General features: G+C 42.1%; 1 protein-coding gene across 1 annotated transcript in view; it reads left to right on the forward strand.

The window, feature by feature from the left end:
* Positions 1 to 13,707, forward strand: part of LOC139226779 (dynein axonemal heavy chain 17-like) — a 1,002,254-nt gene that overhangs the window by 984,833 nt on the left and 3,714 nt on the right. Inside the window, exons 76-79 of the mRNA XM_070857781.1 lie at positions 1,105 to 1,284; positions 2,320 to 2,502; positions 6,004 to 6,186; positions 12,295 to 12,438. Coding sequence (XP_070713882.1) covers positions 1,105 to 1,284; positions 2,320 to 2,502; positions 6,004 to 6,186; positions 12,295 to 12,438 — 690 coding nt within the window. The remainder of the gene's footprint in view (positions 1 to 1,104; positions 1,285 to 2,319; positions 2,503 to 6,003; positions 6,187 to 12,294; positions 12,439 to 13,707) is intronic.

Consider the following 13,707-nt stretch of genomic DNA (forward strand, 5'->3'; position numbering starts at 1 on the left):
CCCCTCTCTCTCCCCCCCCCACCTCTCTCTCTCTCCCCCTCCACCTCTCTCTCTCTCCCCCCCCACCTCTCTCTCTCTCCCCCCCACCTCTCTCCCCCCCTCCCCCCCTCTCTCTCCCCCCCCTCTCTCTCCCCCCCCTCTCTCTCCCCCCCCACCTCTCTCTCTCTCCCCCCCCACCTCTCTCTCTCTCCCCCCCCACCTCTCTCTCCCCCCCCCCACCTCTCTCTCTCTCCCCCCCCACCTCTCTCTCTCTCTCCCCCCCCCACCTCTCTCTCTCTCTCCCCCCCCACCTCTCTCTCCCCCCCCCCCACCTCTCTCTCTCCCCCCCCCCACCTCTCTCTCTCCCCCCCCCCACCTCTCTCTCTCCCCCCCCCCCCACCTCTCTCTCTCCCCCCCCCCCCACCTCTCTCTCTCCCCCCCCCCCCACCTCTCTCTCTCCCCCCCCCCCACCTCTCTCTCAGCGGCACGAACGGCTGCAGTATTCTCCCTGGCTGAAGCACTTTCACACAGGTAGGAAGATGGTTTATTTAATCTTTTCGTGGCTTATAAATGTTTATTCAGGTTGGATTTATTTGTATAATATTTGTAGAAGTATAAATAAGGATTTATTGTCGAATTTAATAAGTTCCCTTCCCCTCCCCTCCCCCCCACCTCGTTCTGGACACCTAATTTGTAACCTGCGCCTGATTTTTTAATGTGTAGAACAGGTTTTTTCAGTTCTACAAAAATCTTCACTGGCTCCATTCTACTTTAGTTTGGAGTACATTTTCACTGTGGAAACTTTCAAATCAGGCGTCAGTGGCCGGACACGCCCCCTTTTGAAGAAAAAATTCTGTTCTAAACTAGAACTGTTCTACCTGACTAGAACTGCAGAAAAAAAAATGTAGAGAATTGCGATTTCTAAAATAGTCCGTTCTCCACCAGTTGCTCCTAAAAATCAGCCGCGAATCATGTGGAAACTTGGGCCCATTAGATGGAATAAGTCGAAGGAGCTAAATCCTCAAGTAATACATTATATTTTTATATTAATGTTTTTCTTCAGACGTTAAAAATTGAGCTCACCAACTACATTTTTTGTCACGGTAAACTACATTTAACTATTAGGTTCCCTGGGATGACTTGCGCTATCTATTTGGTGAAATAATGTATGGAGGCCACATCACCGATGACTGGGATCGTAAACTTTGTCGTACTTATCTGGAGGAATACATCAGAAATGAAATGCTGGATGGAGAACTTTTGCTTGCACCAGGCTTCCCTATCCCACCCAATTCTGATTACAAAGTAAGAGCTTTCAAAAAAAAATAATGCAATATTGTCACGTCAAGAGAATATTGTTGCTCTGCTTTTTTATGAGGTCTTCCTATCAGCCTGTCTTTGTGAATCTTGGTAACATAAGTCTTATAGTATAAAAAGTATGTTAAGATTACACCACAAATAACATAAGGACAATCCCACAGAATGCTAATAAGATAAACACAAATTGGCCTAGAATTTGCAATCAGTAGTGGAGCTACTGGGTGTCAAGGGGGTGATGATTCCCCCTTAATAATTTTGTCAGCCAACACAGCTTTGGAGAACCACCTCCATTTTGCTCCCAGGAACATGTCACGCATCTTGGGCCTGAAGGTGCTGCCTGCAATTCTGTGCAGTTCGTGGTTCGCACTTCAGACTGGGTATGTCGGCACTCCCCAGTTGGGTGCAGCTGCATGCTGGGCGGGGAACACTCCCGAAAATGCCGCACCCCGAGAGCAGGTAGGTTTAGTGCATGTTAGGGTTAGAGATCGCGGGGGGGGCGGGGATTTGGAGAGATACCGAAGGTGGGTTGGAGATTGAGGACAGAGAGGGTTCAGTGAATAGGGGTTGTTATTGATGGAGATTGTGGAGGGTCGGAGGGGCTTTACAGGGTTAGCTTGCTACGCTTGAGGAAACACACCTGCTCCTTTTGGCCCACAAGCAGTGCTGTAAAGACACTTACCTTTTGAATTCGGTCCTTCTCGCCTAATTTTTACCTGCCGAGTTTCCCAAGGCCCAGGAAACCCGGCAAACTGTGGTTAAAAATAGAAATCCTGTTGGAGGCATGCAGCATCTTTAAATGGTTTCAATGACCTACCCACCTCCTGAGAGCGGATTGGTTTTCCGCCCACTCATCCTGCCTCCTTTAAAACCGGAGGTGGGGGTGTTGGGTTCCTGTTTGAGATTTTTTAATTCCCACCCGACCCAAAGCCACACGTTTTTGGGAGCTAAAATTACTCCCAATTTTCATATATTTGTTTTTTATAAATGAAAGTGACACAAATTTCCATTTTTCGTTATAAGGGCTATCATGAGTACGTGAATGAGATATTGCCACCGGAGAGTCCATACTTGTATGGCCTGCATCCGAATGCAGAAATTGGATTCCTGACGGTGATCTCCGAAAAGCTTTTTCGCACAGTCCTCGAGTTGCAACCCAAAGAATCTACTGGTCAAGTTGGTTCTGGGGTAACTAGGGAGGAAAAGGTATTTCTTTTAACCTTAAGGAACAAGATAAGTTGAACTTTAAACCTAACCAGCAGAACTTCAGGCAACATATTACTTTTCTTACAGAGACTCCTTAAAACATTGTTGTCACGTTTCTTTTTTTAAAAAGTCAATTAAAACACAAAATATGCAACCATTTCAAAAGCTGTTTTTCAACAAAGGTTGTACTCTTATATGCCAAGCTTAACCAAAGACGTAATGAGAAAATTATTCATCTTATGTGCTCCCAGCACATAGCTTAATTTTCATGTAGTGAAAATCATGGGGTAAATCCTACATTCTAAATATGTCCTCGTAGTGCATAGCTCTGCACTAAAAGGCCTGAAAAAAACGAGGCATTCAGCCTATTAATTACATATGCAAGGGACCCAACACCTGTTTTAGGCTCCCTCTGGGAAATCGGATAATGAGCAGAGCAGTTGCTGCAACCTAAGCAGCAACTACCAACTAAATTCTAAGGGAAAAAAAATCAATAATCATTCCTGTAGAGCCTGATGTAGCAGGAGTGCTACATTGACTATAAAATACGAATGATTACCACCACCCCTCCCTCCTGAGGATTGCCGGGATAGCGAGGCAAGCAGCCCCACAATCGTCTTTTTAAAATGCACAAGTTGCCTGTAAAGGGATGACAGGTGCTGGTAGCTTTGTATGTTTTTTGTTACAATGTTTATAATAGCTTTTTTAGTTCGAAGCATTTATTACAGTATGTAATTTGGGGAACTAACCAGATGAAGGAAAATTAAAATATCCAGTATGACCAAAGAAAGAGTAAGGCCCAGGATTGCCTGAGAAGTGAGGCGGATGTTGGCAATGGAGGGTAGCTCACAACATCCAAAGCAAGTGATAAAAAGTTGTTTTTTTTAATTGCAGAGTCAGTACGGCCAAAATCAGGTTTGGGTCAGGAGAGGAGAGGGCTGGGATTAAAGTATAGCAGCAGGTGGGGCAGACTCAGGAGCAGGTAATTATGTTTTACAAAAGTACCAGCAGAGCAGAGCAAGGAGAGGCAGGGAACTCCAGCAGAATATTTTGATTCTGGTAAGCGACTAGTGGATTTGGGTGGCCTTGTACACAAATCACAAAAAGCTACTGCAGATGTACAAAAATCAATCAAAAAGGCTAATAAAATGTTAGCCTTTATCGCAAAAACAATTTGTATTTATATGGCGCCTTTAACATAGTAAACTATGCATAACTTCCTCCCATTTGAATTCCAATCCCCTAACATTGCCCGTCTCTGCCCCTGCCTCAGCTCATCTGCTGCTGAAGCCCTCATCCACGCCTTTGTTATCTTTAGACTTGACTACTCCAACACCCTCCTGGGCTGGCCTCCCACATTCTACCCTACTAAACTTGGAAGTCATCTAAAACTCAGCAGCTTGTGTCCTAACTCGCACCAAATTCCGATATGAGGGTCGATGCAGAGAGAATGTTTCCACTGATGGGGGAGACTAGAACTAGGGCCATAATCTTAGAATAAGGGGCCGCCCATTTAAAACTGAGATGAGGTGAAATTTCTTTTCTCAGAGGGTTGTAAATCTGTGGAAATCGCTGCCTCAGAGAGCTGTGGATGCTGGGACATTGAATAAATTTAAGACAGAAATAGACAGTTTCTTAACCGATAAGGGAATAAGGTATTATGGGGAGCGGGCAGGGAAGTGAAGCTGAATCCATGATCAGATCAGCCAAGATTGTATTAAATGGCGGAGCCTGCGCGAGGGGCCGCATGGCCTATTCCTGTTCCTATTTCTTATGTTATGTAAAACATACTAAGACGCTTCACAGGAGTGTTATAAGACAAAATCAATAAATTTGACACCGAGCCACATAAGAAGAAATTACGGCAGATGACGAAAGCTTGATCAAAGAGATAGGTTTTAAGGAGCGTCTTAAAGGAGGAGAGGTGGAGAGATTTAGGGAGGGAGTTCAAGGGCTTGGGGCCCAGGCAGCTGAAGGCACGACCACCAATGGTTGAACAGTTATAATCAGGGATGCTCAAGAGGGCAGATTTTGAGGAGCGCAGACATCTGCGGGGTGGGTGGAATTGTGAGGCTGAAGGAGATTACAGAGATAGGGAGGGGCAAGGCTATGCAGAGATTGGTAAACGAGGATGAGAATTTTGAAATCGAGGTATTGCTTAACCGGGAGCACAGGGGTGATGGATGATCGGAACTTGGACACGAGCTGCCGAGTTTACGTAGGGTAGAATGTGGGAGGCCAGCCAGGAGGATGTTGGAGTAGTGAAGTCTAGAGATAACAAAGGTATGGATGAGGATTTCAGCAGCAGATGAGCTGAGGCAGGGGCAGAGATGGGCGATGTTAGGGGATTGGAATTCAAATGGGAGGAAGTTATGCATAGTTTATGCTAATGCAGTTATGCATATCACCACCTGATAGGGTGGTAGATACCAATTAAATAGTAGCCTTCAAAAGATAATTAGATAAATACTTGACAAGAACATTTTACAGGGATATAGGGAAAAGGTGAGGGAGTGGACTAACTGGATTGCTCTTTGAAAGAGCTGGTGCAGACTTGATGGGCTGAATGGCCTCTGTCTGTACTGTACTATTCTATGATTCTACGTTTCAAGTTGTTTAGACCCTTGGTCAAACCCCATCTGGAGTACTGCATTCAGTTTTGGGCACCAAATCTCAGGAAAAATATAGTGCAGATTCACCGGATTTACCAGTCTTAAAAGGTTAAATTGAGGACAGGTTGTATAAACTTGGCTTGTATTCCCTTGATTTAGACAGTTGGGGTGTGATTTAATTGACTTCATTAAAATGATTAAATGATTTGATAGGGTAGATACAGAGAAACTATTTCCTCTGGTGGAGAAATCCAAAACAGGGCTTAATCTTAAAATTAGCCAGGACATTTAGGAGTGAAATCAGGTAACAGTTTTTCACAAAAGGATAGTGGAAATTTGGAATTCTCTCCTCCAAAAGGCTGTGGATGGTGGGTGAATTGAAATTTTCATTGATATTATTAGGTAAATATATCAAGGGATATGGAACAAAGGTTGGTAAATGGAGCTGATGTACAGATCAACAATGATCTAATTGAATGGAAGAACAGACTCAAGGGGCTGAATGGGCTACTCTTATTTCTATGGCAAAGCAAGGCAGGATCCTTTGGTTCTGCTGCCTTTGGCCCTGTACATCATCCTCCTCGACTATCTTGGCTACAATGTGTGAAAGTCACTCCTCAAAACCCTCTACCTTGCTTCTCTCTACCCACTTTCAAAAGTCTATCACCTATCTTTTCCATTACTGCTCAGCCTCCATTTCTCTTACGTGAAGTGCTTTGGAATGTTTACAATAAATAAATGCAATTTGTTGTCAACATAATAGAAAGAGGAATTTACTATGAGTGTGTTAGTACCCATATTTGTATAACATCACTGACAGTAATTTCTTCCCTATAATATTGTAAAATCTCAGATATAAATGGAATCTAACAATACTGTTGATATTCAGGTTAAGTCAATCTTGGATGAAATCCTGGATAAACTGCCAGACGGTTTTAATATGCATGAGGTCATGGCTAAAGTGGAAGAAAGAACACCTTATGTGGTAGTGGTGTTCCAGGAATGTGAAAGAACAAATATACTGACTACAGAAATAAAACGGTCTTTGAAGGAACTACTTCTGGGACTAAAGGTTTGGTCATATTTAAAAATAATTGATTTTAAGTTTACTCTTTTTTGGGGGGGGGATGTACAGATTCTTTGAATGTGAATATCAATTAATAATGACATCCAATGATGGTTGGGCTTTTTTTTAGACCACATGACTTCATTTATTTTAGTACAAAATGTTTTATTGTGCCAATTGAGAGCCAAATCCCCAAAATTTGGCGAGCTCTATACAGAACTTTCCAAAGGCAAGTTTACATGACTACCATCTGCTTTCTCCCAGACCTCAGCTGCTTTTCAACAGGATATATACATATTTCTTATTTTGTAAGTTTCAAAAGATTGTGTCTTGTGTTTGCTGATTTTATTTTTGAATCATGCGAAGGAGAGGTGATGAATTACACTAGTCGCCATCAATTACAAGGGGCCGAAATTCAGGGTCCAAATAAGGCCTGTTACCACCGTTTTGCGGCGGCCATGTGGCGGAATCGAGTGACCGCCGTGTTGCGGTCAATGGGTCGCCCCGATCTAAATTTAGTTCAGGGATTTTTCGGCCTGTCCCCACTTCCACCGACCGCCGCAAGTGCGCCATCAAAACGCACACTGCCACTCTCCCGCACCTCCAGAACACTCCGACCCAAATTCACCTCAAAAAATCGTTGCCCCGCCGCGCGGTGCCCCTGACAGCTTTCTCTGTTGGTGCACCTTCTCCTGACTGTATGCGGCCTGGCAGTGCAGTGGCCCTTCAAGGGAAGGGCGCATTGTCACGGCCGCCACGTTTTTATTTTTGCCGGCTGACTTCACAATCAGCTGGGCCACCAACAGACAGCCAGGCATCCCTTCTTGGGTGCCAGGCTACTGGCCCAGCCAAAACCCTCCCTGGTGGCCCAGTGGCCGAAGCTAAAAAATCCCCGATTCTTTCACCTTTAACGGAGGGGAGTGTGGTGACACACACGTGCAGTGACGTCATCACCGCTCCGCCGCTGAGTGACAGCGGTGGATACTCGATCCCGCCCCTCAACAGGAGTTACCGCCGCACTTCCGCCCCCATTATGACCAACTTCCGGTCCGACATCAAAAAAAGTTTAAAGTGCCGCAGGCCGCCTCATCGCTCCCAGCGGAAAAAACAGGTAAAAAATCGTTGGTGCACCAACTTTCTGGCATGCCTGAATTTCAGCCCCCAGGAGTCCTGTTTAAGGGACAACCAGGACAGAAGTGGAAATGCTGGAGATAGGGTGTGGCAGTTACATTTGAGTCTTATGACAATTTATTTCACTAACACAAAGGTTGGAAAACTATGTACATGGAGTAGTTTAATGGGGAGGAGGAGAATAAATAGAGAAATAGTTTGCCCTTCATTCTCACAATCTAAAACTGACAAGCTATTAATTTTTTTTTATTCATTCATGGGCTGAAAAATTGGTGAGGATATTTCTGAGGCATTGACAATTATTTCGATGGAGTCACTGGACGCTGGGGAGGGACCAGTAGATTGGAAACAAGCCAGCGTGGTGCCCATATTCAAAAAGTCATAATACAGACATAAGCAACTATAGATCCATTAGTCTTATTTGAATTCCATACAAAATACAGAAATGATTATTAGCGGTAAATTTAAGGATTATCTGTACAACAAAACCCCTAGTAAACAGCAGTCAGCATGGCTTCAGAAGGGGAAGATATGCCTGAACAACCGCCTTAACTTCTTTTGAGGAAGGAAAATCCCACCTAACAACTTCCTCAACTTATTTGAGCAAGTGGCAACCCAAGTGGATTATGGATAACCCTACAATTTGGTGCATCTCGATTTTCAAAAGACATTTCAGAGTTGCACATGAAAGGCTGATAGCTAAGCTCAAAGCAGTGGAGGATCCAGGTTGGGAATAGATAAGAAATTGGTTGAAGGGTAGAAAACGATGTAGACTTGTTAGAAGAGTTATGTCAGGGTGGAGGAAGTACAGAGTAGGATGCCCGAGGGCTCACTGTTGGGACTACGACTGTTTCTAATTCACATCAGTGACTTGCATTCAGAAACTTAATGCAATGTAGTCACATTTGCAGAATGAAATTTATGGGGGCAGTGGAATCAAAGGAGGCAGATCAGAAATTTAAAAATATGCATATGGGCAGAACGATGTCAAATGAAATTTAATGCCGACAAGAGTAAAGTACTGCACCTAAGAGGGAAAATTGAGTGATATATGTACTCTATGAATGGGATGAAATAGCTAAGGATGATGTTGAAAGAGACCTAGGAGATTTAATAAATCCAATGCTGAGCAGTCCAAAAACATGTTGAATAATTCATTTGCATCAGTCTTCACCATAGAGGAAGAGGGTAATATACCTGACATTCCAGTGAAACTAATGAATCAAGGACTGAAACTCACTAAAGTTAACAAAAGCAAGAAAAAAATATTAGAAAAATAAATACTGACAAATCCCCAGGACCTAATGGTTTTGACCTCAGGGTTTTAAAGGATTTAGAGGAGGAAATTACAGATGCTTTAGCCATAATCTTTGATTCAGGAATCGTCATTTTAGATTGGAAAATTGCAAATGTAACTCCATTTTTAAGAAAGATGAGAGAAACCAGAAGTTATAGATCTGCTTAGTCTAACATCTGTTTTGGGGGAGTTATTGGAATCTATAATGAAGGACAGAGTGACGAACCACTTGAGAGAAATTTGAGTTGATTATAGAGAGCCAACGTGGATTTGTAAATGGTAGCACATGTCTAATGCCCCAACTGAATTTTTTGAGGAAGTAACTAAAATAATAAACAGGGAAATATCTATGTAGTTTATCTGGAATACCAGAAGGCATTCGATAAGGTTCCACATAAGAGACTGTTAGCTAAAATTAAAGCTCATAGGCAAATTATTGACTCAGTTAGGAGGTTTGGGTGTAGAAGAGATAGGGATATTGGGTGTGTATTCGAATTGGAAGGAAGTGACTAGTGGTGTCCACAAATGATCTGTGTGTGGCCTCAACTATTCACTATATTTATTAATGACTTAGATAATGCAATAGGGAGCCATATATCTAAGTTTGCCAATGACACAAAGATTGGTATGTAGTGAAGACAGGAGCATAAAATTACAGAGACATTGATAGATTAAGTGAGTGGGCAAAACTGTGATAGATGGATTTCAACACAGGCAAGTGTGAAGTCATTCATTTTCGACCAAAAAAGGACAGATCCAAGTATTTCTTTTAAATGGTGAAAAGCTAGGAACAGTGGAGGTGCAACGAAATTTGGGAATCTATGTACACAGAGTACTAAAATGTAACAGTCAGTCAAGTACAAAAATTAATCAAAAAGGCTAATGGAATATAAGCCTTTATAACTAGAGGTTTAGAAGATAAAGGGGAGAAAGTTTTGTGACAGCTATAAAAGCCCTGGTTAGACCACATCTGGAGTATTGTGTACAGTTCTGGGCCCTGCATTTAGAAAGGATATATTGGCCTTGGAAGAGGTGCAGTGCAGATTCACCAGAATGTTACCAAGGTTAGATTACACATACACTGGGCTTGTATTCCCTGGAATATAGTAGGTTAAGGGATGATTTGATTGAGGTTTTTAGGATTTTAAAAGAAACATAGAAAATAGGTGCAGGAGTAGGCCATTAAGCCCTTCTAGACTGCACCGCCATTCAATGAGTTCATGGCTGAACATGCAACTTCAGTACCCCATTCCTGTTTTCTCGCCATACCCCTTGATCCCCCTAGTAGTAAGGACTTCATCTAACTCCTTTTTGAATATATTTAGTGAATTGTCCTCAACAACTTTCTGTGGTAGAGAATTCCACAGGTTCACCACTCTCTGGGTGAAGAAGTTTCTCCTCATCTCGGTCCTAAATGGCTTACCCCTTATCCTCAGACTGTGACCCCTGGTTCTGGACTTCCCCAACATTGGGAACATTCTTCCTGCATCTAACCTGTCTAAACCCGTCAGAATTTTAAACGTTTCTATGAGGTCCCCTCTCATTCTTCTGAACTCCAGTGAATACAAGCCCAGTTGATCCAGTCTTTCTTGATAGGTCAGTCCTGCCATCCCGGGAATTAGTCTGGTAAACCTTCGCTGCAGTCCCTCAATAGCAAGAATGTCCTTCCTCAAGTTAGGAGACCAAAACTGTGCACAATACTCCAGGTGTGGCCTCACTAAGGCCCTGTACAACTGTAGCAACAGCTCCCTGCCCCTGTACTCAAATCCCCTCGCTATGAAGACCAACATGCCATTTGCTTTCTTAACCGCCTGCTGGACCTGCATGCCAACCTTCAATGACTGATGTACCATGACACCCAGGTCTCGTTGCACCTCCCCTTTTCCTAATCTGTCACCATTCAGATAATAGTCTGTCTCTCTGTTTTTACCACCAAAGTGGATAACCTCACATTTATCCACATTATACTTCATCTGCCATGCATTTGCCCACTCACCTAACCTATCCAAGTCACTCTGCAGCCTCATAACATCCTCCTCGCAGCTCACACTGCCACCCAACTTAGTGTAATCCGCAAATTTGGAGTTTATAGGGTAGAGAGTACATGTTTCCACTGGTGGGGGAATCAAGGACAAGGGGACCGAACCTTAAAATCAGAGCCAGGCTATTCAGGAGAGAAGTTAGGAAACACTTCTTCATGCAAAGGATGGTAGAAGTGTCAAACTCTCTCCCACAAAAGCTAGCTCAATTCATAATTTTGAATCTGAGATTGATAGGTTTTTGCTAACCAAGGGTATTAAGGAATATGGAGCCAAAACGGGAGATCAGCAATGTTCTCATTGAATGGCAGAACAGGCTTGAAGGGCTGAAAGGCTTACTTCTGTTCGTAATGCAGAGTGGCAATCAACAACACAAATAAATTGTTGAACTACATTGCCTAAACTAGAATATAAGCCAGAGGAAGCTGTGATCAAACTGTACAGTACTCTAGTCAGACCTTAAGTACCGTGTTGGTTGCCGAGAAACAAGGGAGAGAATTGGAGGCAATGTAGAGAAAAGCTATGAGGCTAATCCCTGGCGTAAAAGATTTGAGTTACAATAAAAGATTGGAGAAGCTTCGGCTTTACAGCCTGGAAAAGAGGCAGCTAAATGGTATTTTGTAGAGACTCCAAGATAGTTAAGGGTACGGAATAGGTAAATCTGGAATATTACTTTAAATTAAATTGCAAGAGTAGGACAAAGAGACATGAGAAACTAGTAAAAGACAAACTTAAGACACATCAGGAAGCTCTTATTTACATGAAGAGTGATCAACACATGGCATGGACTTCCAGATTGAAAGGTGGAGGCAAAGGATTTTGAATCATGTAAGAACCAGTATTGGATTCAGCAATTTCGGGTGGGTGGGTGGGAAATGTAGGGCTTCTGAATGGATAGACTGAGATGGACCGAATGGCTTTTTACATCCATAATTATCTTGTGAGTGCTGAATTTGAGAAGTGCTAACCTTCAGATGAGGTATCAAACTGAAGCTTTATCTGCCTGCTCCAGTGGTTCATGTGACTGTTAAAAGATCCCAAGACACTATTCAAAGAGCAATTTCCTGTCCAACATTCAATGATAACACAGTCGAATAATCGTCAAGCCTTAAAATTGCAACCTACCAACAACTCCAGCTTATTGCGATGAATTGTATTTGCGGTCTTATTGCCTTCAAATAATTTGACATGGCGATACAGCCATAGTGGACCTGAATACAAGATAGTTCACAGAATACAACTCATTGGAGAGAAATCTTAAGTTGTTTATACGTCCAGTGAGAATGAGGTTGTCTTATTCTGCGGATGCTCTTATTGTGGTGGTCATGAGTTGGCAAATAAGAACTTAGCCTTTGGGACTTGTTGAGTAGCCTAATAGATAACAAAAACAGAAAATGCTGGAAATACTCAACAGGTCAGGCAGCATCTATGGAGAGAAAAACAGAGTTAATGTTTCAGGTCAATTACCTTCCATCAGAACTGGAAAAAGTTGAGAGATGTAACAGATTCAAGTTGGCCAGTTTAGCAGGTGATGCATTCCTATTAGTCCATTGGTCACTAAGTTTGCACCCTTTTCTAAAGTAGAAGAAAATCTTTGAACTTAGGATTTCAGTAACAAATGCATCCTATAGCTGTGTTGTTTTTCAGGGAGAACTGACCATCACAGCTGATATGGAAAATATTTCAAATGCCTTATTTTTGGACACAATCCCAACAACGTGGGCAGATCTTGCTTACCCATCACTTTTTAACTTGGGTGCATGGTTTACTGATCTTCTCCTTCGTATCAGGGTGAGTCACACCAATTTAACTATGTTTAGTTGGTAAATAATTGTGATATATATCAATGTACAAAGAATAATGTACAATGCATTACTATTCTCAAAGTTATTTCCCCAAGTTATCCTCTCTAGCAATTATGCCTAAACTAGATCCAACACCAATTGTTGGGTTTCAAAAGAACCAAGCCTATTATTCAGTTAATTCCAAAATGAAATTGATTCTGTGAGTAGTTTACAAAGTTAAACATGCAGCCCTCTATTACCACAGAGCCACTTGTATACCTAATTAAATTTAGAAATTGGTTCAGGCTTCTGAGATCTGGAGTGAGCTGCAACTTCCTCCTCGCTCTTTTTTTTGTGCTCCACAAAGTAGAAGCAATTAAACCTGCTACTGTTGTCTTCTTTAATATTACTTATAGGGGGTGAAGTGTCATCTTTCGGATGAAACATTAAGCCAAGTTCATGTCTACCTGCTCAGATAGATGTAAGAAATACCATGGTACTATTCAAAGAAGAGCAGATAGTTTTCGTGTTCTAGCCAACATTCCTTCCTCAACCAATACTATCAAAAAAACAAATTAACTGGTCATTGAACTCATTATCTGTTTATTGTTTATCGGCCCTTTCTCGGTGTAAACTGGTTATGTTTGCCTCCATAACAACTTTGAATACAATTCAAAAGTTAGTGCTTCAAGAGCAATAAGCATATTATATTTTATGAGTTTTATCATAACTCCAAGGAAAAATAAAATTCAATTTAACTCAGCACGGGGCAGTAAAAGTATAAATCAACAACAATATGACAGGCAAAATATTACTGCTATATTTTCTTTTCATAATGAGGGCTCATTAGACAAGGGTGAATGGACAATACACAAAATAACAATTTTATTATTTGAGTTTGTAGTCCTACATGTAAATAGAAAGAATAAACTTGCATTAACATAGATAGTGCCTTTCACATCCTCAGGACATGGCAGGTTTCCAGGACATCCCAAGTACATCATAGCAGTAAATTAGTTTTGAGTTGTAGTCATTGTTGTTGTATTGGACTGGACTGTTCAGCCACCTAAGGACTCATTTTAAGAGTGGAAGCAAGTTTTCATCATAGGTAGTCCCTCGGAATCAAGGATGATGATGATGTAGGTAAACATGGCAGCCATTTTGCATAGAGCAAAGTTTCACAAACAATAATGAGATAAAAGACTAGTTAATCTGTTTTTGTGATGTTGGCTGAGGGCTAAATGCTCTTCTTTGAAGTGCCATAAGATGTTTTACA

This window comes from Pristiophorus japonicus, chromosome 16, assembly GCF_044704955.1.
Source record: "Pristiophorus japonicus isolate sPriJap1 chromosome 16, sPriJap1.hap1, whole genome shotgun sequence".
NCBI classification, from domain to species: Eukaryota; Metazoa; Chordata; class Chondrichthyes; family Pristiophoridae; genus Pristiophorus; species Pristiophorus japonicus.